The sequence below is a fragment of the Camelus dromedarius genome, chromosome 13 (assembly GCF_036321535.1).
Source record: "Camelus dromedarius isolate mCamDro1 chromosome 13, mCamDro1.pat, whole genome shotgun sequence".
NCBI classification, from domain to species: Eukaryota; Metazoa; Chordata; class Mammalia; order Artiodactyla; family Camelidae; genus Camelus; species Camelus dromedarius.
In genome coordinates, this window is record NC_087448.1 from 57652582 (window position 1) to 57679409 (window position 26828).

At 42.4% G+C, this 26828-nt stretch overlaps 1 protein-coding gene across 4 annotated transcripts in view; it reads left to right on the plus strand.

Annotated features, from left to right (window-relative positions):
• WDFY2 (WD repeat and FYVE domain containing 2) overlaps window positions 1-26828 on the plus strand; it is a 150441-nt gene that overhangs the window by 112630 nt on the left and 10983 nt on the right. For all 4 annotated transcript variants that reach the window (XR_010383628.1, XR_010383629.1, XM_010982397.3 and 1 more), the window contains 4 exons: window positions 1663-1775; window positions 10850-10976; window positions 22295-22400; window positions 26158-26259. Coding sequence is in view for 2 of the 4 variants with exons in the window: in XM_010982397.3 (XP_010980699.1) it covers window positions 1663-1775; window positions 10850-10976; window positions 22295-22400; window positions 26158-26259 (448 nt within the window). In the remaining 2 variants the exon portion in view is untranslated. The remainder of the gene's footprint in view (window positions 1-1662; window positions 1776-10849; window positions 10977-22294; window positions 22401-26157; window positions 26260-26828) is intronic.

A 26828-nucleotide genomic window follows, 5' to 3' on the forward strand; every position in this document is an offset into this window, starting at 1 on the left:
CTGCCATCTCTGTCCCCTTGGCTTGTTTGTCCCTTCTTACAGGTGGCCACTTTTGTTAGATCTTGATTAATCCTTCCAGTGCTTCCTTTTGTAAATATACGTGTGCATGCACTTCTATTCAGATTACCCTCCTTATGTACACAGAGGCAGTGTAGCATATAAACTCTTAGGTACCTTGACTTTTCTTCCCACTTAATAATCTATCCTGGAGATTACTCTATGTCAGATTTCCCAGCTGCATAGTATTCTATTGCACAGATGTATCATAGTTAATGAGTCCTCTTTTGATGGACTTTTGGGTAGTTTTCAAACCTTAACTATTAAAATAATGTGCAGTGAGTAGCCTCAGGCATGTGTCATTTCGTATTTTTGCCATTGTGCCTCTGGGGCAGAACTCTACAAGTAGGAGTCCAAGGCATTACCAACCAGGGGAGCTCCCTGGAGACCCAGTGCCTCGGGTTTTTACTGGAGCCTGGTCACATGGGCAGCCTCTTCTTGGCATGGGCCAAAATTCCAGACCCCCTAGAAGGAAAACAGATGTTTGGCATAAACCATATTGTTTGTACGGTTAGGGCACAGTGAACCACTTTTGTCTTTTAGTGGTGGGAACCATCCCTAAACCCAAGTTCCCAGATGCCATGCCAATCTTGTAACAGCAGCCTTTCAAAGGATAGTGGTCAGGCCTGCTAGGTTACTATTTCATTTCATTTTATTTTTTTGTAAGGCACCGTTTTCATGTCTTGAACTATCCATACATGTATCTTGCCCATTTTTTCAGTAGGTTTGTAGTCTTCTTGATTGCTCTTTTTATTTGAGGGATTTAGGCTTTTTGTGACATCAGCTGCAATTTTTTTTTCAATTTGTCTTTTGCTTTGCTTATGGCATTTGTTTGTTGTTTGTGTTTTTGAGTCATAGCTTAATTCCCACTCCAAGCTTATAAAGGATCTCTCCCATCTAGAACTTAACAGTTTTCATTTTTTACATTTAGAATCCCATTTGGAATTCATCCTGGTATATGAAGTGTAATATAGATCCTGTTTTGTTTTTCCAAATGATTATTCAGTTTGTACCAACTTTTTTTTTTATCCATCTTTTCCCTCTTCGTTTGAAGAGCCACCTTTGTCAGACATGAATATGCTTGCATGTTAGACATCTATGTGCTTTGGGGTCTATTTCTAGACTTTCTATTCTGTTCCATTGGTCTGTTTGTCTATCTATGCACCACACTTTTAATTAAAGAAATTTTGTAACATGTTTTAATATCTAGTAGGGCTAATCTCCCCCATCACAATACCACACTGCACTTATTTTCAGAGTATTCCTGGCTCTTCTTGCTTATTTATTTTTCTATATAAACTTTAGAATTAACATATCTCTAGGAAAAATCCATATGTTGACATTTTTATAGGGATTATATTAAGTTTATAAATTCATTTTGTGAGAATTGACATCTTTATCATACTGAGTCTTACTGTCCAGTAATACTGTATGTCTTTCGTTTTGTCATGTCACTTGTGTCTTTCAGCATTATAGCCAAGTTCTCCTCGTATGGGATTTGCACATTTCTTGTTACATTTATGCTTTTGGGCATGGGTGGGAGGCAGGTATTGGTAAATCCATCCACTCGCTTTTGAGAAACAATCCTTAACGCTTACATGACAGATTTGATGTTGAAACCCGGCATGTGTTTATTGGTGACCACTCAGGCCAAGTAACCATCCTCAAACTGGAGCAAGAAAACTGCAGCCTGGTCACAACGTTCAGAGGACATACAGGTGGGACTGAAAGCAGACTCTCCACGCGCTGCTGTCACAGTGAGACGTCGCCTGCTGCATGTTCTGATGTGCACGTGATATGCTGTGAAGGTGACGCGGTACAGTCTGGGCTTGTGCAGAGATGCACGTGACACCCGTAACTGATTTCAGAACGGTTCAGTAAGATAGAACATCAAAAATGTTCTACATGCGCCCAAACGAAAGAGCAAACCATCTGTTTTGAAAATGGCGATGATTTGGTTCTTTGTCACATTGCGCTGGAGAAGGCCGGTGTTGGCATCCGTTAGTGAGACATTGTCTGAGGCTATGTGGCAGCTGCAGAACCCTGGAAGGCCAAAAGGACAGCTGCTTCAGTCTGTCCTTGCATTCCTTGGAAGATGGTGTGCGAGACAGACTCTCACTTCTAAGACAAATGAAATGAAAAATAGATTCGTCATGGGTATCTAGGCTACATGAAAAGGTATAAGCTCCTCTTTAACTTTCCTTCCTCTGGGGCTCTTTTCAAGGCCCCTTTTATGTTACTGGTCTGCTCAAGGTCGTTTAAGCAAGGTGATAGAACGTGTCCACACTTAGCCTTTGAGAGACTTGATTAGATGACGATGACCGATTGTTTACCAGTATTTTTAACAGGTGATGTTGACCCTGGAAAATGTCACTGCCTGTTTTTGCGGTTCTTAAGGAGATTTTGTGTCTTCTGTAGATTAGCAACCCATTTTTTTTAGTATAGAACAAAGTTAATATCGAGTTTAGACGTCATATAAGAACAAAAGTAGGAGAATGAGGATGTAAAATGGGATAGTACCTAGATCATAAGGGATTTCCTAAAGGGGAAAAAGGGAATGTGTTAAAGAGAAAATTGAATCCAGTGGAAAAGATTCATAAAAGACCCTCTTAATTATCTGTATCTTTGGGAGGAAGAGCACAGAGAAGTGTCTGCTGTGGATAGGACCCTGGTCTTTCCTGACTGGATTTCTCCTTTCAGCCACCTACATCCTGGCCACGCCTGGCCTGCTAGGGGCCTGAGACTGTCCTGCGTCAGGGCTGTGGGTCCTGCTGACTTCAGTCTCCTAATCTTTTCCTTAAACCCTCACTCCGCCTCCACTCACTCTTGCCCTTGTCGACAAGTCCAGTCCTTGACCCCTCCTTCCCTGGTGTCTCCGCCCCACCTCCCCGTCCTTCCGCCTCACATCAGCCCCACATTCCCCAGCACTGTTAGTTCAGGGCGCTTCTTCCTTCCTGGTGAAACTTATCTGTGATTCAGACTATCCACGCCCTCTCCCGGGTCTGCCACAAGTCACGCCCCGAGCTTCAGACCATTATTACCATTGCAGATGCATCATTCCAACCCAGACTCCGGAGCCCTCAGCTAATCCGTGTGATGTCCTCAGTCCACAGTCCACTCCTCCTCCCACCCGCCTCAGCAGCTCTTCCAGACCTTCGCCACTCTCCCCAGGCTCCCTTCAAAGAAAAATGGAGGTGATTATAGACTGAAACTTGGTGTTCATTAAGCACTAACTCCCTACTTCCTCTCCCTGCAGCCTCTGGCAAACACCCTGCTGCTTTCTGTCTCTGTGAATTTAGTGACTCTGGGTGCCTCATCTGAGTGGACTCATGCAGTATTTGCTGCTTTGTGACTGGCTCATTTCACTAGCACAGTATCGCCACGTTGTAGCAAACAGCAGCACGTCTTAAAAGAGCATCCTTCTCCCAGCTGCCTCACACTCACCCCCTCCTGTTGGCTTTCCAGCCACCTGCAATTTGGCTCATGTCTCTCACTTCTCTTCCGCTGCTCCCCCTGAGGTGGCCCGTGGCCTGCTGGTTGCTCAGTCCAGTGGCCATGTTTTAAACTATGTCCTACTTAACCTTTCGGTAGCATTTCACATTGTGGCCATTCCTTCCTGCTGTAACAGCTCTCGTTTGGCTTCTGTAACACAGTCTCTCCCAGTTTGAAGTCTCCGACTATTCCCTTCTCTCCTTTGTGGTGTGGTTGTCTTTGTGGCTTCTGCCCTGGACCCTCATCTCCTCACCTCCCGTGCTCGCCATGGTTGACCTTGGCCACTACTCCCAATCACAGCAAGAAAGGGCGTAGTCGTCATCCTCCCCTCAGAGCCCTCACAGCCCAGCGAGCGAGACAGAAGCTAGACAGTAATTACAGTGCGTGGTGGGAAGGGCGGGGAAGCAGCACCCAGCACTTCCAAGAACGCAAGATGGGCACCTCGCTTGGACAGGAGTGGGCGTCAGTCAGGAGGGTCAGGGAGGGTCCCAGGGGAGATGTGGCTGGACCTGAGCTCTTTGGGGAGGAGTAAGTGTTGAGTTCATTAAAAAAAAAAAAAAAAAAAAAAAAGGCGAGGAGAGCAGTGCAGGCAGAGAAAACCAACAGAGTCTGAGGCCTAAAGATTTGCAAAAGCATGGCTGTCTTGGGACACCTAGTATCTCTTCTTGGCTGGAACACCAAGCATGAGGTGGGGGCAGCCAGAAAGGAAATGAGAATCAGTTCAGATCACCGAGAGCGTTATCCTGACGTTAGTGAGAAACGTGAAGGCGTTTTAAGCAAAGATGTTAACCTGATCAGATTTTAGAAGATTGCTGTGGCAGTAGAGAGGGTGATCGGAAAGCTCGCAGGAAACTGTCCTCGCAACGTGGCCGAGGTGATGGGAAAGCGGGGAGGGGATGGACCCACGGTAAACTGTTAGGCAGTGAGCTCAGCGGGCCTGGTGATGGGCTGGATGGCTCCCAGATTTGGTTCAGGCAGAGGCAGCTTTCAGCGCGGACCTTCTGGCTCTTTAGAAGTCAGGCGTTAACGAGAGCACTGATCGGAACGCTCTGGGTCATAAAGGGAGTAAGTAGCTGCTGCTTACTTCTGTGAGGTGAGCCAGCTGTGGCCCAGGGATTTCATGTCTTCCAGGTTAGTCCAATATAAAATATTACCTTGACATTGTATCTTATCTTTCTGAAAGAGTGAAAGCATTTTCACATGATTTTGCCATGAAATATCTTTGAGGAAGATAGGACATGTCCCAGGAAGGTCCTTATCTAACATGAAGGCAAATAAATGTAGCAGGTCACATATTTAACTTGTTGTTATTCCTAGACAGTAATCTCTGCCCATCACCAGTCTGGCCACAGCACAGCGCATTCATTTAAAGCTAAAGTGAGGGCGTCTATGAGGTTCCACAATGATTCAAACATCATCAAGCTCTTCCTATGCAGTAAGTCCGTTCTGAGCCCTGGGAGGTCCCGAACTTAGCCAGACACAGTTCTGGAGAGAGGGGCTGTGAATGGAGGGTTTGTTTAATCTCCTCAGTCCCTTACCCCACAAAGACCTTAAGATGAGCCCAGATCCATTAAGAGTGATCTTGGGGATCTTATCAGTCCAGATCCAAAGTCAGAAGCAGACAAGTCTTCTGTATGTGTACAGAGTCATAGCCATTCACCCATCCCTCTCTGTTACAGGACAGAAGGTCATGTAAAAATGTGAGTTAGTGATGGAATCAGCCTCATTGCCATACTCAGAGGCCAAAACATGGCATTTACTAATCCATGGGGATTTAAGAAACTAATTTTATGTTCTTATGCTCCCTCTGCTGGTTTTATTTCTGGAGCTAAGTGCCAAGTATCATAGTTCCTTGATATTTCTGCAGAAATTAGAATATATTTCTATCAAAAAGTCATACACTGACTTGAACAAAGGGGGAAAAATCAGATTTTGACCATTGGAAATTCATAGTATCAATAAATCTTTTTTTTTCTTCTAAGAGTTTTTTTGGTTAGTATGAATCTGTTGGAAACAGTAGGGTTTGAATGTGGACCTGCCAGAGCATACTACTTACCTGGAAAATTAAATACAGGCTTGTTCATTGACTGTTAGGAGAATTATTGAAAGTAACAGTGCATCTATAGCAAAATAACTAAAATAAGGATACTCACAGTGAAGATATGCAAGTTTAAATCATTAAATTGAAAGCTTAATTTTTGTTTACAGTGGAGACGTTCACATCCAAAAGACGCAGATTTCCATCAAGTCAGTCAGGTCATTGGCTCCCCATGTGATGAGGACTGCCACACGGTGGTGAAGGGAGTCAGCATAGCGCGTGCCCTGTTCAGCTCCCACTCACGGAGTATAAGCACTAGACCAGTAGTTGGAAATACTATGAGTGTAGCAAGTGTGGTGAAGCCCCAGTGCCGCACATAGGCTGCTTTGGGAACAGGGAACAAGAGGGCCTCTCCTTGTCCCAAGAGTTAAAGGGAGGCTTCTAGGAAGGTGGTATTTAAACAACACCTTAAGGAGAATGAGGAGCTACCCAGGTGGTGAGAACATTCCAGGCCCCGGATGTATGAAGCAGGTTTGAAGCCAGGAGTGGGTGTGAGTGGAGTCCAGTGGCCCGTGTTGAGAGCCAGGAATACAGGGTGAGGAACATAGGGTGACTGCAGGCAGCGTGAGGAACTGCGGACATTCTCAGGCGGTGGGAATCCAGCGATGAAGCTGAAGCAGGTTAGCAGCATGGTTTCCGTGGTAAGGAATGGCTTGGTAGCAAGGGTGGTGGATTGAGTCGGGGTGGGAGTGGATGTGAGGAGACCACGTGGAAGGAGGGAGTCCCTGTTTATACTGGGAGGATGGCAGTCGGCATGGAGGGAAGGAAGGGGAGGGGTTCCCACTCTGTTTTGGAGATGAGGAGTCAGCAGCACTTGGTGATTGGTTGAGGCTTTCTCTCTAGGTGGACGATGATGCCATTGACAGAAACCGGGAAGGTTGGAGGTGACTGCAGGTTTGGAAGAGAATTATCATGGTGCTTTAAACCAAACATGACCAAGAGGCACCCTTGCGGAGGCAGCAAGGAGACAGCCGAATGTCCAGTTGTGGGTCTCAGGGGGAAGATGTAGCCTAGAGATAGAGCTCGTGTATCTTTCCAGAAACACTCATCACTTCCACCTAGAGCCAAATACAGTAACCGAAAGGTCACATACTTTATTCTAGAAGCTTCATGGTCTGAGGACTTACTTCGATGGCTCTCCTGTAGCCCGTTTTGCCTCCATGCCCTCACCTTGCAGTCCGAGGGGTGCCACTCTTGGTGAGTTGCCAGGTCACGCTGGTGGAGACAGACCCAGCAGTGTCCAGCCCTGACTTTCTGACACCCCACCTCGTCTTTAGCTTGTGCGGGATATGTTGTGAAAGTATCCAAAGATTAGTTCACTGAACATTTGGTAGCACATATGAAATTTCTAAAAATGTTTATCTGGTTTATCTGTTTGATCTGGTTCCACAGTTGAGAATCTCTTCTAAGTAAATCAGAAATGTGAACCAAGATTTATGTACAGAAATGTTCATCTTAGCAAAATTTATAGTAGTTAAAAGTTGAGAAAAATCTAGTAAATAAAATATCCCACACATCCCTGTGTTGGGTTATTAGGCAGCCATTAAAAATTCCCTTTATCAGCATATAGAAGAATATAGCTAAATTTTATAATGATCAAAACCTTTTACTTTTAAGAATGAGTCATTTGTGTTAAAAGTTACCGGTCGTATTGTGGACGTCCAAGGCAGGGAGAAGCATATAATGAAACATTGAGGGGAAGCAGAAGTCTGGAGGGAAGTACGAAGAAATGGAATAAATGATTTTCATCAGTTAAAATACCATAAACCCTGGAAACCCACAACCGTTGGCGCCCTGGCTCTCATTCTTTATCCCTGCTCTAGGTTGTGGAGGGCGAGGAGAGTGGCCTGGGGGTGGACGAGGCTGGAGGGGTGTGGGTCTGCACTGCTCTGGAAAGCAGGCTCATTGTTAATGGGGTGTCATTGCTTCTAGGCCTTCTCAGTAGACAGAGGGCTTATTCTAACCTCCCCCCATTTGTAACTCCCACTATAATAGTGAGAAACTGAGCTCTCATTATCCTCAATTCATTTACTTAGTTGCTCAATCCTAGAATACACGTAAAATAGTTCCAGAATTGCCAACCTGTATAAACTATAGCCCTGTGAAATACAGACTCATTGAGTACTGCATTTGTGTACAGATCTTTTTTTATTTGGTTTACTACCATTTTCCAAAGTTAATTTTGTTGATTCGTCCCCTGACCCCCTTCAGTGTGGTTGGATCATTCACTTATGTATAACACAGCTGGGCTCACTTGCTTCTGTTTATATTTCAGTTTAAGTCCTCCACCCACCCCCACCCCTCTAGGAGACACACTCTCCTAGTTTTTATGTTTTACTTGTTTTTGAGTATGAGAAACACTAAACTCGGAACCAAACAAAAAATATGTGATGAAAATGTCACTCCCCTTCATCTGTTCTCCATTCCCAGTGCCCAGCCTCTTCCACACACCTGCTCTAGGTAACAAATCTCATTAATTTCTCATCTACCCTTTTTTCTTAGATGTAGGTAGCATAATGTAGATATTCTTTTGCCCTTTGTCTTTTTCAGTTTATAGTTTATTCTGGAAATTGCATCATATCCATCCAGCAGGCCTTCATCCTTTTTCATGGCTGCTTAGTATTCCGTGTGGAGTTTATTCACCTACTCTCTTGTATGAGCGTTTAAGTTGTTCCCAATGTTTTGCTGTTTCAAACAACGTTGAGATTAATAGCCTTGTACATATGTATTTTGAATGTTATTTGATGGGAGTGGGGACAGTCTCTTGAACACAAATTCCTGGAAGTGAGAACCTGGATTGAAAGCTAAGTGTGTATGTAGTTTTGTTGGGTGTGGTTCCCCCCATATTACTGGTTTGCATTTTCATCAACAGTGTATGAGAGTGCTTTGTCTCCCCAGAGCTTTTGTAACAAAATGTGTGTCATACTTTAAAATTTTCTAGGCAAGATTTTGATGATGGCTTATATAAGGATGGTAGCAGCAGAGGTGGTGAGCAGTGCTTAGATTCTTGATACATTTTGGAGGAAAAACCAATTCAGAGTTTATAGTGGGTTGCTTTGGAGGCCAATCTAACAGTTTCCCGACCAGGGTTCTCTCCAAATCTGTTTAAATATTAGGTATCAATATTAACAGTCTAAATTAGTAAATTCTTTCTGCTTGTCTTACATTTATGAAGCTTTGGGTGACTCTTGGACCAGCCTTGTTATAATATTCCAGTAATTATATGGCACTATAACAGGTAATGCTGCTGCTCTAACAAATGACTTGCAGCATTTCAGTGGCTTAATGCAGTGGCTTATTTCTCGCTCATGTAACAACCCAGTGCGGATGTTCCTGCTCTCTTCCATGTGATGATTCAGGGTCCCGGGATCCTTCTAGGCTTTCTCTGTGCCCTGGGGTCGTGGAGTCCTCTAGGAGAAAGTGTAAAGAGAAAGTAGAAAAGGGACATCCTAACTGCCTTGGCCTGGAAGAGATGCATATGACTTCCATGTGCTTTCTGGGTTCCATTGCTGAGAAATCACATGCCCCCTACTTGCAAGAGAGACCAGTGAATGTGGTCCAGCTTTCCAGGGGGTGCTGTATATACAGAAGGGGGAACACGAATTTCAGTAGACCATTAGCTAACTCTGCCACATATAGTTAACAAAGTGAGTCATTTGAGTACTGTGTGGGAATAAACATTTTGCAAGATGGAATGCATATCTTGAAGCATTCCAGTCTCAGATACTGCAGGAAAGTTGGGGGTGGTATATGGAGTTTGATAACGGGGAGAGAAGAAGAGATAACACAGGAGAAATTGCTTGGCTTTGAAAGGCTAAGCAAGCATCGCAGAGGAGTTGGGGAATGGTGTGTGTTCTTACGTGGGCAGGAATATAGACAAGCAGAATGCTGTGCAGGTATAGGAAGAAGCTGTTAAGCATAATCCAGAATAGTGGGTTTTTTTTTTCTTTTTGTCCTTGAAAAGGTATCTTCTGAAACAATTATATGAGAGAAACTTTCTTTAAAGCTTTTGTTTTTCATTTTTTATTGTTACTTGTTGAAATATAGTTGATTTACGGTGTTGTATTAGTTTCTGGTGTACAACGTAGTGGTTCAGTTATACGTATATGTTCTTTTTCATTATAGGCTATTGCAAGATATTGGATGTAGTTCCCTGTGCTATACAGTAGGACCTTGTTTACCTATTTTGTATATAGTAGTTTGTACCTAAAAGCCTTTAAAGTGCAGTACTTCATTAGGACAAATTGATAGGCTAAATTTTAAAAATGTCAGATTCCAACAAATAAGCAATTTTGTGTTCTTTTCAGAATACAGTATTTTTCAATAATGTAAAAAATTAGTATTCTTACCTTCTTAAGTATTCATAGGCTTTGTGCTCATCTTATATAGAAAAAGTTACTATTGTTCTCAGTACAGGGAGTGTGATTTACGAGGGGACTGCCAGGGAAGGAAGTCTGTCGTAATATTTTATAGCCACACCACCGGAGTAATGCTAATAACCAGCACTGCTGCTGCACACTGCAGTTTACAGAGTGGCCTCTGTAATCGAGGCAGTCTTTCTTAACTGCCATCCTAGTGAAGCAGGTGGCGGTCAGGTTGATACCATCATCGACAGCAGTAGTAGTGCTAATCGCATTCCCCCCCACCCCCAATTTACAGTTGAGGACACTGACACTTAAGGATGTAAGTAGTTTTTCCAGAATCTATAGATTTAAATTCCCAAAGAACGAAAGTAAATTTTAAAGTCTCATGTTGTTGTCTATCCATATCTGTGTTCAAGAATTTAAAAAAATCTAACTGAGCTTTTTAAAACTCCACTTACTTCTCATCTGTTATTGTAGGGGTGGGAGGTAGGTAGCAGCTTTAAAAAATACGGTGACTATTTCCAAACAGTATAATATTTTCCATTCTTCTTAGAATTATGTCTGTTGTTTTGAAGGTCAATTAATTGCCTCTTTCATTTCCCTTTGGTCTTTACGGTAATTGATTTTATGGGACATTAAATTTTGGGAGAGAAATCCTTAAAGGGTGTGACTTTTATTTTCGGAGCTAGTTTTTTTCTCTTTTGGGACTTACGTGTTCTTTCAGCAAAAGTGTGTTGTCAGCCAGGAACTGCACGAGACCCTCACTCCTTTGCTCTCACACTGTGTGAATAACGCTGTTCCTTTGCGACTGATGTCTGGCTGTTATCTGTCTTCTCAGGTGGGGTGACGGCTCTCTGTTGGGACCCCGTCCAGCGAGTGTTGTTCTCGGGCAGTTCTGATCACTCTGTCATCATGTGGGACATCGGTGGGAGAAAAGGAACAGCCATCGAGCTCCAAGGACACAAGTAAGGCCGCTGATGCTTGTGTAAAGAGCTCTGAGGAAACATCCCCAGCTGCCTGCGGGGCCAGAGGTGTGCAGGCCAGCCCCAGGGACAGGATCTGAGCGCGGGAGTAACATGGCAGGAACGCAAGTAATGGTCACTTTGATTTATATCCGGACGTAGTGTGTTTACTTATTTATACCTCATTTTATTCCACAGAGGATTTGAGACTGCTTGCAAAAGCCATAAAACAGAACAATGGCAGCCAGGAAAAAAACGGTAAAAATTAGAACCAGGGAAGAATATGAGTCAAAATTTGAGAGTGAGAGAAAAAACAGCATCGAAACACAAGCCATGCAGGCCCACAGAATTTCTGTAATTGAGTTCAAATGCTGCTTCAAGATCCCTGGCAGTTTAAGGAAAAGGGGAGAGAGAAAATCCTCACCCAGTACATTTTGTCCTTCACCAGCTATTTATTGAGTCCTCGCCTTGCTGCCTGTCAGTCTCTTCTTCCTTATGGGGTGGATTTCAGGAGGCTGAGAAGAGCAGAGAAAGCTCTGTGTTTCCTTGGAGCAGTTCTCAGACCTTCCCGTATACGAAGAATTACTGAGGAATCTGTTAAGAAGCAAATTCCTGGGCCCTGTCTTCTGAGATTCGGGCCACTGGTCCGGGCTGCGGGCATCTGTGTCCTAACAAACCTCCCAGGCAGGTGTGCTGGTGACCCTCGGACCGCACTCCGGTTTGTCCCGTGTGTGCTGCTCACGGTCCCTGGAGGCAAAGCATGATTGGTGCAGAGAATTTTCGATCTACTTTAGAACTCTAAAGCCAATCTGAATTTTTTTTTTTGTTTTTTATTGAAATATAGTCAGTTTATAATGTTGTGTTAATTTCTGGTGTACAGCATAGTGATTGATTCAGTTATATATATATATATATATTCCTTTTCATATTCTTTTTCATTCTAGGTTATTTACAAGGTATTGAATTAGTTCCCTGTGCTATATAGTAGGACCTTGTTGTTTATCTATTTTATATATAGTAGTTAGTATCTGCAAATGAGTTGTTCATAACTTGTAAATTTTTCTAAATGATATTAAGAGTGACTCTAGTATCAGACTCTAATATCAGCTCCCGTGAACTGACTGATTTAAAGCATCATTAGCTCTGCCTGTAGATCTGCCTGGAAACACTAGTTTTAAAAACTTCTCCTGAGTGGTTAAATTTATAGTTTGGGAGTATTGGATATGAGCTAATTCAATTTTAGAGGGCCTATGCACGAATCATTATTTTTTGTGTTAGAGTTTAGTTTTAGAGAAGGCGCTATTAAGCCCTTCTTTCCCACATGAGAGAACAGATCAGTTGTCTGGGGCTACACCTGGCTTGTGGGGCCACTGGGACCTCAGTATCAGCTTATTAAAGGAATCGTTCCCTTATATTTATCTCCATGACAAGGGGACATATATCAAGATCACGTAGAAGGAGTTGACATCATCCATGTAAGTGAAGAGAAAGGGAAGCCAAGTGCAGTCCTGTTTAATAACACTGGGTTATTATCTCATCTGCCAAGTAACTCCTGCTACTCGGACTCACTCAGCGAAATAAAATACAGGCTTTGAATGAAGACCAGTACTATTTGTTGGACCCATTCAGGTTAGCACATAACTAGTTTTATTTCTGCACAGTGGTTCACGAAGACTGCAAGCAGGCAGGTGTCACAGGGCTCACTGCCAGCATCCCTGGGTGCCGCATGTCCTCGGGCAAAACGTTGTTCTGGGAAACTTGCACCGATAGTTGGGTAAGAAAGGAAAAGCTATGTAGTTGAGTTGGGGTCTCTCAGTTCCAGAAAAATGGAGCCTAAACTGCTAGGTCTTCCATTTCTAAGAAATACAAGCTTGGCCTTTTAGAAAATGGAACAGACTGTCCTTGGAGTCCATCCTGATAGGATCCCACCCTGGGAGCTTGGTGGGGCGGGCAGACTGGGCGATCTGGAGCTACCAGTCAGAACTGGCTTTAAACAGGAGTAACGGCAGAAGGCCTTTGCCTGGTGCTTTATTTAATTCAAGCTGAGTAATAAGGTGAACTCTTTGAAGGCATTCTTGTCACCAGGTCTTAGCCTATGAGGGGTTGTCCGGGTGCCACAGAGCTGGGAGAGGTAACTCCCTCAGCATCCCTGCTGTCTGTGAGAGTGGTTTGAATACCCGAGGTGGGGAAGGGGAAGCTGTTGGAGCTGCTGGAAGAAGGACGATGGGATCCACAGAGAAGGTGCACGCAAGAAGGGGCAGGCCATCAGGCAGGAAAAGGCCCGCTTTCACGGCAGCCATTCCTTTGCCCTGAAGATTGGCCACTGGACTGGCATTTGATTCTTGTGTTGGAGTAGCGCCTAATATTTTGTCAAAGAGCTCTCTAAACACACAGACACTTCCATTTGATCTTACAGTCACCCTATGAAAGAGAGAGGTCAGATGTCATCTTCTCAATGAGAATATTGAGCTACCATCCTCAAAGACCCCAGCTAGGGGTCTCCCAGACTTTAGTTCTGTCCAGCGGAGACAGCTACTCAGAACCTTCTTTGTATCCAGTGCCGTGCTAGGCACTGGGATACAAAAAAAATGACCATTGAATAACGTGGTCCCCGCCATGTCTGATGATGTTCTGTCTCTTTTCTGCTTTAGAGGCCAGAGATTTTCTGCTTGGGGCCCCAGGCTGCCCCTCGATCTACTGCAATATCTCATTTTCCCACCTTCCCCCAAGGTGACTCTTTGTGGTTAGAGTTCCAAATCGGGGACCGATTTGGTGAGCTGGGGCGCCGCGGAGAGCTGACCAGTCCTGAGATCGCCGCCCCTCAGGGTGGGGAGACTGCCCTCTCCTCTTCTGGAAATGTTTAACAGCTCCCCGTGTCTTCTGTCTCGGGTTCTGAGCCTTCACACCATCCTTCAGTGGCAGAAATAAAACATTTATGTAGCTCGTTTGATTTGGTGTGTAAAATGCCATCAAAGCAGAGAGAGCGTTAGCACAAGTAAGTGATTGATGACAGCAAAGATGTTTCCAAGTCTGAGGGAAAAAAGCTAAGAAAGTATACTTCTAGAGAACAGTATTATCTGCATTTGCAGCACTTTGGTGTTTTTATTCCCTACAGCAAGTGGGACATGATTGCGTGCTAGCTCTGTGGAAGGAAAGGCAAAGAAGATGTTCTAATTTCAAGGACCAGCTATGTTTTTCAAGAGTCAGTTACCAGTTGGATGGATATTATCGAAGCATAAACCTGGACATTTATTGTCCCGTGCTCACCTTTTCAAATCTAATAATGGTACTTGGACTTTTTAGATCCTTTTTTATTCTTAGATAATACCTATCATTTCATGACCAACTTTATGACCACACTTTTCTTTCTAATAGTGTTTTCTTAGGCTTCTAAGACTTTGTGGCAATTTAATTTAATGGTAACTTAATTTAAAGCCCACGGAAAGGGTCTGAGTGGTCCCTTGTGATGAGTTCCTCCCCCGAGACTGGGATCCGCGGGTTACATGAGGCTCGGGCTCAGCCATGACCCTCAGCACACGTGGCCTGTGTATTTGCTTCTTCTTTCCACCATCCCAGCTCGTGGTTTCTCTCTTTCTCCTCTTACCATTGTTATAAGCATTCTCAAATTATTTTGGTAAAGAAATAGGCTATTCATAAGTAGTGTTCATTGAGACAATTTGTGCTCTTCTCTTGTATCAAGTAAGTTGCACGTGAAGTTAGTGCAATGAAAGAAAGTAAAATTCTTGCATTCAGCTTCTTCTAGGTTTGGGGGAGGGGACCAAGGATAAATACATATGAAAGTTCTCTCCCCTTATGACTTCGAAGCATTTCTCACCTAACACTAGAGACTTATTAAGGAAGAGGGGATTAACTATTCGGCTAAACACATAATAGATCAAATTTCAGCTATTAGAGTTCTCATAGAAGGTAGCATCTTGTGAAAGATAGAGGGGCTGCATCGTATGGTCACTAAGTGCCAGGTCTGAGCCAGGCCGGGCTGTGTACAACTCAGCCCTCCTGCTGGCTGTGTAGGCCTTGACCAGGCACTTCATCTCTGATCCTCAGTTTCCTTGTCTAAAATAGGGATAATATTGGAAAGAAAACCCCTCAAAGTTTGTCAAAAACCGTAAATGATATAATGCATGTAAAATAATTAGCACAAGAGGAAGAGGTCGTTAGTGGCAGCCGTTAACATTATTCTTGTTAATGAAAATGATAGTAATTCAAAAATCAAGCTTTCAGGTAAGATTACTGTTTCCCTCTGATTGTAGCATTTCCAGTGGAATTATTGCCACATCTACCTACTCCCTCTACTCCTAATACATTCAGCAAATGTTTACTGAGCTCCGTCCACATACCAGTCATTGTATTGGGCTCTTAGGACCCAAAGGTGACTAAACAAACAGTCCCTGCCTGTACGGAGCTGTGCTAGAAGTGTGAGAACGAGGTAGACGGGGGACAGTTTGATCCAGATCTTGGGAGATGAAGAGATTCTCATAGTTCTCAGGATCAGGAGGTATTACCCAAACAGCACAGTGTTTTCAAGAAATTGCAAGTGGGCAGAGGACCGGTGGCTGATCTGAACTTTTACCCTAGCCAGTTAAGAGCAAAATGTTGTTGATGCTCAAACCAGTGTTTCCAGAAAGGAGACCTTGAGCGTCAGGTTCAGACTTGGCTGTGGCCCAAGGATCGCTGGGGAGACAGATCCTTCTGGGGTCCCTTTGGTGTGAGTGAGATAACCCTAGATGTCATTTATTCCAGAGACCTCTCACGTGTGGATTGCTCACAAGCCTTCTCTGGTCCTTGGAGACGTGGATAACTTAGGAGCGTGGGATTTTGTATATGAGAGAGTAAAATGCATAAGTGATTAGTTTCACCAACTGGACTAGGGTTTTTCATTCTTTGGGAAGTTTCATTTCTTTGCCATGTATTTAAGTCCCCCCTACTCTTAGGGGATGGAATAGGGCCTAAGTTGACATTTGGGTAGACGTTAACCTGTGTCTTAACATCTGTTACTATAAAGAGACTAAGGGCTTCTCTACCCTTCTTCCTTGAGAAGCATCAGACTCAGGACGAGTGTCATGGATGTGTGACCTGTGCAGTCATACGAGGCCTCACGCTTAGAAAGGCCTCATGCTTGGCTTAATGCTCTGCTGTCACCACCTTGTAATTCTTAATAATTTTAGCAAAGGGCCCTGTATTTTCATTTTGCATCGGATCCCCCATATTACATAGCTGGGCCTGATCAGACATGTTGCCTCCAGGGCTGGTGAGAAAGGAAGTGAAGCCATCCCACTAAGTATAGTCTTTGTAAATGGTGGGTCCTGGTGGTTGTGCCACGTGGGGTCTTTGTACACTCATAAAGGCATTTGCAGTGCAGTACGTGGAAGGCGCATCCATGAAATAATGACCAGTTTTGAGATGCTTTCTAGTATAAATGCTACAGTGATGCCAGATGAAACATGAAGGCAAGAAGATATCTTTATTCTTTATAACCCTTGATCTGTGAACCTGGGGATGTCCCCTCATCTTATTTTTAACTGCAGGGTGGTTATATCTTTAAATACTTAAATCAGGAAGTCCCCAAGCAGCTTTATTACAAAGCTTGGATCCAGCATTCATCATTGTGTTCTTCTGTGTTGAAATACTAACAGGACTGGAGTCCCATAAATTATGTGTCTGTTGCTGAATGTTGCTGCCAGCTCTGAGTGGCAAAGCAGTTCCTTCTGTAGCTTATTTTGGTTTTGCAAGATCGTTGATGTGTATCAAGATGCCTTAACAAATGAAGTGGAGCTCAAATCACTGGGTTATGAGGCTGCTCAACTAGATAGATTTTCCTTCTTGCCCTTGAATGTCACTGTGGTGGCAGTCCATACTCTAAAATATATGAAATAACAACCAGGAGAGATAGAAAACAACTTTGTTTTTTATTGAATACATGTCAAAGGTTTTATATTAGTCATTAATTAATAAAGGAACTGGTAAGATGTTACTTCCAGTTAAAAGGAAAATCCAGAGTAGAAACATGCATAGACAGTGGAGAATGCTAAGTGAATTTGTGTTTTCACAATTTGCTTCTTCTTAGGGAGAGAGTAGGGCATCGGAATTGGTTGTATCTTCACTGGACAAGACTCATGTACAATAGTATCAGCTTTCTGTAACTTACAGAGTTACAAGATAGCACGAAGATACTGAAGGTACAGACCCCCACAGAGTCAGATAATCTGGAGGGGTGTGTTAGACCACACCTGCTATTCCACTGGAAAGATACCCAGTAATTTCTTTTTGCCCATTTCAAAGTTTTTTGGTCTACCCAAGGTTCTTCCTCCCTCTTCTCCCGTAATCATAATCGTCTCAAAGATTATTCTTGATCACAAGAAAAGGCTGGTCTCATAAAGTTTGGCCTAATTATTTACAATGGTGCAGTGAGAGTGTTAATTAACCCTATAGATCACCTTGGTTTGCTTTGCAAATATGGATCCCTTCAGTATTAAACAACTGTTAAGCCCACAAAATTTACTTTTGCTGAAAGTTTTTATAAGGAATCTTGGAATGGGCTTTTCAAAGCCCATTATCTGCTATCCCAAGGCTAAGAAACCAAGCCCAAGAAAATCTCCACCGTTTTTCACCTATGGTCCTTATAACCGTGGTCAAATTCCTTGAGGTTTCCAAGATTTGCTAGATTCCTGGCCTGATAGCTTCCTAAGCACCTGTAAGACCAGGACTCTGCAAACCAGGTACCAGGCCAGTTTTCCTTTGAGGGGAAGGGGGTTATAGGCTTTGGCTCTCTTAGTTCTTAAAGAGGCTAGTCATATGTGACAGTGAGCATTATTATCCTCTCGTATGACACTCAGGGTAAGGGCTTGGTGGCCCAGGGATATCCTATGGATGGATTCTAACAAACCTGTGAAATAACTATATTGCTATGAAAATCAAGGGGACTCAGTTTTTGAATTCTAGGGGATCCGTGATAATTGGCTATCATTTTTAAATGTTTGAAATTTAGCTTATCAAACAGAGTTGACTGCATTGAAGGTTAAAGATAGCGTAAAAAGAGAAAAGGCATCCTCATGTAGCCAGAAAACAGAACATTGAAACAGTATCAGCAGTATTCCAGATCAGTGACCACAGTAAAATCTTCCTCTTCAGTTCATTCGGTCCTGTGTCTTTAATTCTTGTTCTGCTGGTTCTTGGTTGAAAAGTCTGCCTTCATGAAGCCATCTGCATCCTGACTAAAAAGATTCCGGAAATCCAAGAAAATCCTGACTCAGGCCACTGGCACAGCTCACCCACGACTTAAGCAATGTCAGTTCAGTGGCCTTTGCCCAAGAGTCTGTTCTTTGAATATCAATATTTAAAAGTACCTGGTACATACAGTCCTTTTCCACGAAATTCTTGAGATTGTCCTTTCTGGCCTGTAGCCTGTAAAGAGCCTTCAGGCAAGCATCAGACTAATACGAAGTTATCTGTAGATTATAGAGGCTTAATGGTTAATTTTTCACTCTGACAGGAATCAGAATTGAGAAGAGTAAAATTCTCTATTGAGCTACTCTACATAACTATTTCCTAAGAGTTTCTGATCAGTATTTCCCCTGAAGGTAAAAACATTATAGACAATGAGCTCACTGATAAATCTCCAGGGTTTTCCCATATAGTATATAATTTCAGAAATATATTAATACTATTTTACCCATACCAACTTAACCTAGGGAAAACTAGGCATCTCTTCTAATCTGACAACTCTTCCCTTGCAACTCTTAAAATACAACACAGTAAACAAAGGCGATTTTTGATCGCATCTCTCTTTTCATAAGGTAAAGGAAACAAATCTTTTTGATATTCCAGGCCCCATCTAGGAAATCACCAAGATAGTTTTAGGTGTAAAAATAACCTCAAAAAAATTGTTTCCCCCAAAATATGTAGAGTTCAGTCTGGGAAGGCAAAACCAAAATTAATCTCAGAAGATTTTCAGGTATGATTAAGATAGGACCACGGGCGCCTAAAAAACAATGCTTGGTTATCTGTAGAATCAAAGTAACAAAAAGAAGTTTGAAAATAAATATAGAATGTAACACAGTCTTAAAGAACTTAGGTCTTTTCACAGTGAGAGCACTTGTTCTTTTTCTTTCCTTAAATAATCAGCGACTTTTCAAGTTAATGTAAAGCTCTGAAAATAATTTTGGTGAGACACAGAATCTCTGCTAGCCAGGCAGATTCCATAGAAGGTAAGGAATAAGATCATTCTGTATTGTAATTCAAGGCATTAATCAGTAAGCCAGGGAAGCAAGCCATCAAAACTGAGGGAACTAGGCCAGAATTTTAATGTATTTTATACTTTTTTTTGATTCAAATATTATAAACCAGAGCAAATAAAATTCACTTTCCAAGTTTTGTCTTTTATTTTTCTCTTTTATATTCTGAAACAAATTTATATTTTACTTTTAGAATTGCCTTCTCATTCACGCTCTCTCAAAAGCATACCGTGGAGTTTTCCAGAATGTACATGAATGACATCACAATAAATGGAGAAAGAGATATGTATCTGGCTCTCTCCTATTAAGCCAGACATTGGAAAGACTTGCACAAATGTTAAACGATGCATTTTGTCATTCATATATTTCATTTTGGGAAATACAGTTATTTTTCCCAAAATATATATTATTTATGTTAAAATGGATTTGTCATTGCTATCTTCAGATGAATCAATATTTTAAAAATTTCTCAGTTTTGATTCAAATACAATAATGTGGACAGTTATCACTCACTTAAACCAAAGCTCTTTGGTGTCCTCAAATGAGTTTTGAGAATATAAAGGGGCCCTGAGACCAGGAAGTTTGAGAACCACTGCTTTAAGAGAAAACTACTCTCTTTTTCTTCCCAAAACAAAAACACATACACAGTTGTATTTCTTTTTCATTATTGTACCTGGCCTAGTCTCAACCACCCATTTTAATTATAATAATTAACCAAAATAACTTATATTTCACAGAGGAGTTTGGGAAGAGAGAAGATGTGGATAACTGAGAACTTTCCATCACCTACAAGCATTTTAGCAGACTAGCACGGCTCCTGAAACACGTGACATAAATCACTTTTCCATCCCCTTGAAGTGGCAAAAAGGAACACATTCATTTGCCATGACTCACTTAAGTTACAGCCTCTCAGTAGCATATACGAATAAGAAGCAAACATACATAATCTTAATATTATGCTTTATAATCAAAGTTTCGGTATTCTCACTTACTTAGAAATTAGGTAGATACCCAATGACTGTCAGCTCAACTTAAATAAGTCCATTTTAAGTTACCTAAAGATTTGGGGAATTATCTTTAAATTGATATGCTACAAAACATAACTGCTGTATATATAAAAATTTTATGAGAAAAATTATTCATTTTAATTGAACTCATTTATTTTTCACAATCTTAAACATTTTATAGGCATAATATTAGCTTATTGACCAGTTATCCTGTATAAATTTAGGAGAAATCAACCCAAGTAAAATAAAATGTACATTTGCATTATATTTAACAGTGAATAAGTCAGAGAAAGATATAACTGTGTTTTAAAACTCATCATACTAGTATTATTTGCCAAAAAGTTACCTTAATTTTGGGAACTTGGAGTCTTAAAATATCACTGAGTTAGATAGTATTTTATGTAAAATAATTTGAAGTCTAGTAAACTTAAAGTCTTAGAGGTTCAATTTCCTTATTTTCTGTGAGGTTTAGGAATAGTCAGTTTATATAAACACCTGCTTACCTTTATAAGCAACTGCTTATAATTTAAAAGATGCCATAATCTAATTTTTTGGTACCCTCCAGAAATAGGAAATTTTCCATACATAAGTGGTAAAGGCGCTTCTGAATTGCAGACACAGACACACAGGGCTTAATAGCTTCAGTTCTATAACTGCAGCCACTAGTCAAAATAAACACAGAAGCACACAAAAAAAATCGCCAATCCAGATGTCGCAGAGTTATTTTCCTTCCCAGTGGGCACCAACTTCTTAATTGATTTGAGCTCAAAATAGAAAAATATTCAAACAAAACCAAACAAAAGAGATTCTCTGATTTTTCTCTTCCAAGGGAGAACAGATCTCTATTGTATTCTGTTAGTGTATCACTAAATTGTATGACCCTAAAACTGAATCATCCACCAGGAGGGAATAGCTTGCCGGCCATGTACAAACTAGAAAGAAAAATAAAACTCAAAATCAGTAAAGAGGGCATGAAAACTAGAGAAATAAGAGAGTCAGTGAAACTCAAGTCTGTGCTGCTCTGGATTCACACGGGGAGCCGTGCGGGTCCCTTACACCTCAGGCAGCTCAGGTTACCTGGCTCTGCCAGCTACACCCAGGGGGCATTTCGATAGACGACCTTAAAACTATAACATGAACAGATGGCACAGATTTTAGTTTATCGGTTAAGGAACCATTGAGATACTATAATCAGTTCAATAGCCTTTTTCGTCAAATGTTGGTAACTGACAGAGACTACCTCCTCCTGGGACCTTAGCATCTTAAACGAACTTTTTTTTTAAATTGAACTATAGTTGATTTATAATGTGTTAGTTGCAGGTGTACAGCAAAGTGATTTATTTATGCAGATACATACATATATGTATATGTTCTTTTTCATATTCATTATAGGTTATTGTAAGATAGTGAATATAGTTCCCTGTGCTAGACAGTTAATCCTTATTGTTTCTCTATTTTGTGTATAGTGGTATGTCTCTATTAATCCATACCCCTAATTTATCCCTCCCCCTACTTTTCCCTTTGGACATAAATCGTAGCAACATTTTCTTAGATCAGTCTCCCAAGGCAGAAGAAATGAAAGCAAAAATAAACATGGACCTCATCAAACCTATAAGCTTTTGCACAGCAAAGGAAACCGTAAACAAAACAAAAAGACAGCCTATGGGCTGGGAGAAAATATTTGCAAATGATGCAATTGACAAGGGCTTAATTTCCAAAATATACAAACAGCTCATACAACTCAATAACAGATATAACAAACAACCCAGTCAAAAAATGGGTGGAAGACCTACATAGACATTTCTCTAAAGAAGACATGCAGATGGCCAACAGGCACATGAAAAGAGGCTCAACATTGCTAATTATTAAACGAGCATTTTGACTTTTTTTAAATCTTGAGTACTCTCCCAGTGACGGCATGTTGACAGTTCCATCCAGTTTCCGAGATCAGCACTTGGGTGGGGCCCTGGGTGAGCGTGCCCGTGACTGACTGCTGGGCTTCCTTCCCTTGGGGCTCACACCACTCTCCACAAGTGCCCCTGACTCCTGATTTCCTTTGCAGTGACAGAGTCCAGGCCCTGTCCTATGCACAGCACACGCGGCAGCTCATCTCCTGTGGCGGCGACGGTGGGATCGTCGTCTGGAACATGGACGTGGAGAGGCAGGAGGTAGGCGTCACTGCAGCTCAGGCCACCCTCCACAGCCCCCGGGCTGAGCTCCGCTGGAAAACACCTCAGCCTCCCCTCCTGCTCATTTCCTCTTTCCTTTATGACTAAACCATGAAATCAGACGCGTTGTGTCAGAAAATTTAAAATTCTAGTATAAATGGAGCTTCGTTTTTCTTTTTAACCCCTCACAAACTGGCACGCAACTCTCCTGTAATGGAGAGGTCATACGCATCTCAACTGAGACTAAGCTATTTAGACTTTAACAACAAAAGTTCAGGGGAGAAAAAGGAACGAGCCACTTCGGGTGGTTAAGCCCTCAGGTGTTAAGTGCCTGACGAAAATGGAAAACTTCTGTGCTTTCATGTTTTGGGGGGACATGGTAGCTAGTGTGTGAGAAATGGTGTTTGATGAAGTGAGAGCCCTTAGTCTGGTATTAATAGAAATCTTAGAAGTCATCACTTCTGTGTTTCTTTACGACTCATGTTCTAAACACTTCTCCAGGTATAAATATATACCTTGTCATTTTTAAGCACATATTTAAGTTTTATTGTAACATTCTTTTTTCAAAGAATTTTCTTTTTCATCTTTGAGCATCTTAACTGATTTGTTTACTAATATCCCCTTTGACACGTACTTTGAAGTTAATCATTTTCTCATTTCCCTACAGTTATGGTAGGTAAATTTCCCCTTTGATAGTGTATATTCTTCTAATTTATTTTCTAGCAGGATGCAAGGATTAGACAGAAAAGCAACACTTGAGAAAGACAAAAGCACTTTCCCAACTTCTCTCCTTTCCCTCACCCCAGTCTCATTCCAAGAGAGTAGTTGCTATTACCCACAATGCAGTGCCTTTTAAGTGCCAGTAATTAAATGCTTAAGAAGATAAAGCTTGATTTGCTCAAACCATAAATCCACAGGAGTTCTATTAGTAACTAATTAAAATGATCTTTACAGTTAGGGAGTGGGGAATTGTGGAATGTTGCTTTTGAAAGTACCACTTGGCCTCGTCAGTATAAAGACAGGGAGCTCGGCGCAACGTTTGCTCGTCGTGCTAGCTGGACCCTGTGTGTGATGGATTATTCTGCACGGTGGCCTGCTTTGAGTGAGGGCCAGTCACTCCTGGTCTGTCCTGGCTTCTTCCCAGGCCCGACTGACCAGAAGACCAAGGGACACAGCCTCCACCTTTGATAGACAGAGGCCCAAAGGAGGGTAAGGATGCGGTTTCCAGAGACAATACCAGATGATTGGTGGGCAGCCCTTTGAGTCATCTTGCTTAAATTATGCCTCTTGACATGCAGGTATATGGGCACTTGGTACTTCTTGACTGTTTTAAATCTTCTCGTTGAGGGATTTAAAGTTCTAAGTGAGCAGTTGGAGATGGTTATATTCACAAGTGTTATATTTTATAAACAAAATCCCCTGAGGTGTGTCTGTGGGGCACTTCCTGGTTGTGACAAGTGCTGTGCGGGGCTCAGCTTGGGAGGTCAGGGATGCGTACTGGAGCCGTCCCTGCCCTGAAGGGCTGGTAGCCTTTCTGGAAGAAAAGACATGGGAGAAATCAGAAAACCATTAAATGGTGTAAATGATTCGATCACAGTTAACGTGTGTTAGAGCCTCAGTGCTGGGCATGTAGGAAGGGGCGTTGTCATTGTCAGCTCAGGGTTTTTGGAAGGAGATAGCGCTGCGAGTGTGATAGGCCCGAATATACTCTGACTTGGTCAGGAAACACCAAGAGCCCAGACACGGTGAGCGGGAGAGGTCGCTCACAGAGCAGTGGACGCGGTCAGAGATGGTGCCGCAGATAGTGGGAGACCTGGAGGGGCTGAGCGCAGATCTGGTTGACATCTCGTAGGTTAAACGTGTGTTTATGCAGTTAATGAAATCCATCTTTCATCATTTTATCATTTTTAAAAGTATGTATAACACTTGTTCTTTGCAGAGAAGTTAGAGTGCTCGTTAACAAAGACAGTATCATTATTGGTGATCCCACCACCCAGAAATGTCACCCTTCACATGCTGGCAAACATCCCTCCTGACATTCTTCTCTTCATACACGTGTATGTAAGATTTATTTGACCAAAAAGGAATCGTACCACACATGCTGATTTTTTTTTCCCTTTTCAGATCTCTGCTCAGTTCCCTCCTCATAGACACTAACTGATACATTTCATGGACATCCTAAACCATGCTTCCTTATAAAAGATGTAGGGATATGTGTGTGTGTGAGAAGCTTTTTTGTAAAGCCTCCTGATTTTCCTGCATCATAAGTGTTCTGAAAAAAAATCACAACATAGATCAGTCTTCTAGGAGTAAAATGTTGTCTTTGGCTAAAAATTTTGTATTATTTTATTACATCTGTATTTAAACTAATTAGGGCATGAAAATTACCAAGCAAGTCAAGGCTTACTTCTTTTCTTCAATTTTAATAAAATAGACTAAGAATTAGAGCTCTTAAAATGTCATCTCTGTACTCTTTTTATTTTTTCCTCCTAAGAAAATGTGTAGCCTTAGGTTCATTTCCACCAAGTCCCCAAATCTGTTCCATAACAGGTCTTCCTCAGAAAAGGATTCCATCAACAAAGGGCTTCCCGAGCCCGCCCGTACTGTGCTGCTGTTGGTTGTGAATTGCAGAGAGGCGGGCTCTTGTTTACCACATTTCTCAAACTTGTTTGATCACAGGCCTCTTCTGCAGTAACTGCCCTGTGAGTCAAATTGGAGTGCCTTGCAATCCACTTTTGAGAAACCCTGGAGTTGGATGTATTTCTCCCAGTTCCTTGGGTTTGGTGACATGTGGGAAGAGACCAGTCTCTCTGCGAGAGGGTGAATTTACAGAGCTGCACATGGAACCCAAGAAGCAAATGCAGAGTCATCATATGCAGAATCTATAAGAGATTTGTTAAAGAACAGCTTTAAGCTTAACACATCTTTGAAATTTGTTTGGCATAGTTTAGAGTACTCGTGATGGGGTTGGGAAATCGTGAACAAGCCAGGATATTGTATGACTCATGAGGCAAGGAGCAGACCCTCCAGCCCTGCTGGGCGCTGCCTTGGCAGTGGACCTGTAGCTTCCCTGAGTGCCCGCTGTGGTCAGGTTCTGTGCCCCCAGCACAGGTAGCTGTGCGCATGGGTGATGTGCAGGTACATATGATTGTACACAGTTAGAGCACATATGATTGCATGTGATCAGAGAGTATGAGATAAAGTCCTCAGTCCTCAACATAGCTGTCAGGACTCTGTGTGCGGCCCCTGCATCCTCTCCAGCCTCAACCCTTCATATCCTGCCCACCCCTCCACCCCCCTGGCTCACGCACACATGTGCTCTGGCCAACCTGCCCTCTCTCAGCCCCTGTGCCTGCCCTCCTCCCATCCATCCCCAGGTCTCAGTTTATCATCATTTGTCAGAGACAAAGTCCTGAACCTCAGCCTAGGGCATCCCACTCTCACAGCCTCCTGTGCTTCTCCTTCTCAGGCCTTTGGTCCTTATACTGATTTAAATAATAACTATTATTTATAAGATTTTCGTGTTTCGTCTTCCCTGATAAATTATGCACTCCATGATGGTAGAGATTCTTCTTATTCACCACTACATCCCCAGGGCCTGACCCATCATAGGCATCCAGTAAGTATTTCTTAAATGATCGAGAGATCACACCAGTTTCTTAGAAACACATCTTGCTTGTGTAAGTTTCAGCAACAACAGTGGTTCCCTTGTCCTCACTGCTTCTCACGTGACCTGTTCTGTGCTTTATTTGACAAGACCCCTGAGTGGCTGGACAGTGATTCCTGCCAAAAGTGTGATCAGCCTTTTTTCTGGAACTTCAAGCAAATGTGGGACAGTAAGAAAATTGGCCTGAGACAGGTGGGTGACATGAATGCTTCATCAAAATGTGCTAGTGTGGGAATAAGTTCACCGTGTGATCTTAGAAGAAATAGTATACCTGGGTGGGAGCTGTGGCCGGGGCACATTACTGCTCTGCAGTCGCTTTGGGACTGCACCCTAATTTATTCCCGTTCTCTGCCAAAGCTCATCCCTCCTGGATTCGGTTTCTGTAGTGACGTGTTCCCAGTGGTTAAGGGATACAATTTGAGAATTCTAGTGGCATCTACTGAAATACACCTTAAAATCCCAGGGGTCATGCTTAGCTCATATTGGCACCAATCCATGAAATTATTGTATATGGTATTTATTTCTTCTTAATAGTTCCACTTTCCTTCCTTCCATCTGAGTTTAGTTATTTAGATCTACTTATAGTACAGTATTTTCCATCTGATTCCATGGTAGGGTTTGGTCTGCTGCAAGGAAACCAGATGTCAGTCACCTTTGAGCAAAGCCAAAGCGTAGACTGTGGCTTGAATCAGATTTCGTCCGTGTTCCCCTTCACCCAGCAGCGTAGTCTCTGGAGGTGATACTGCCTCTGTACACCCAGC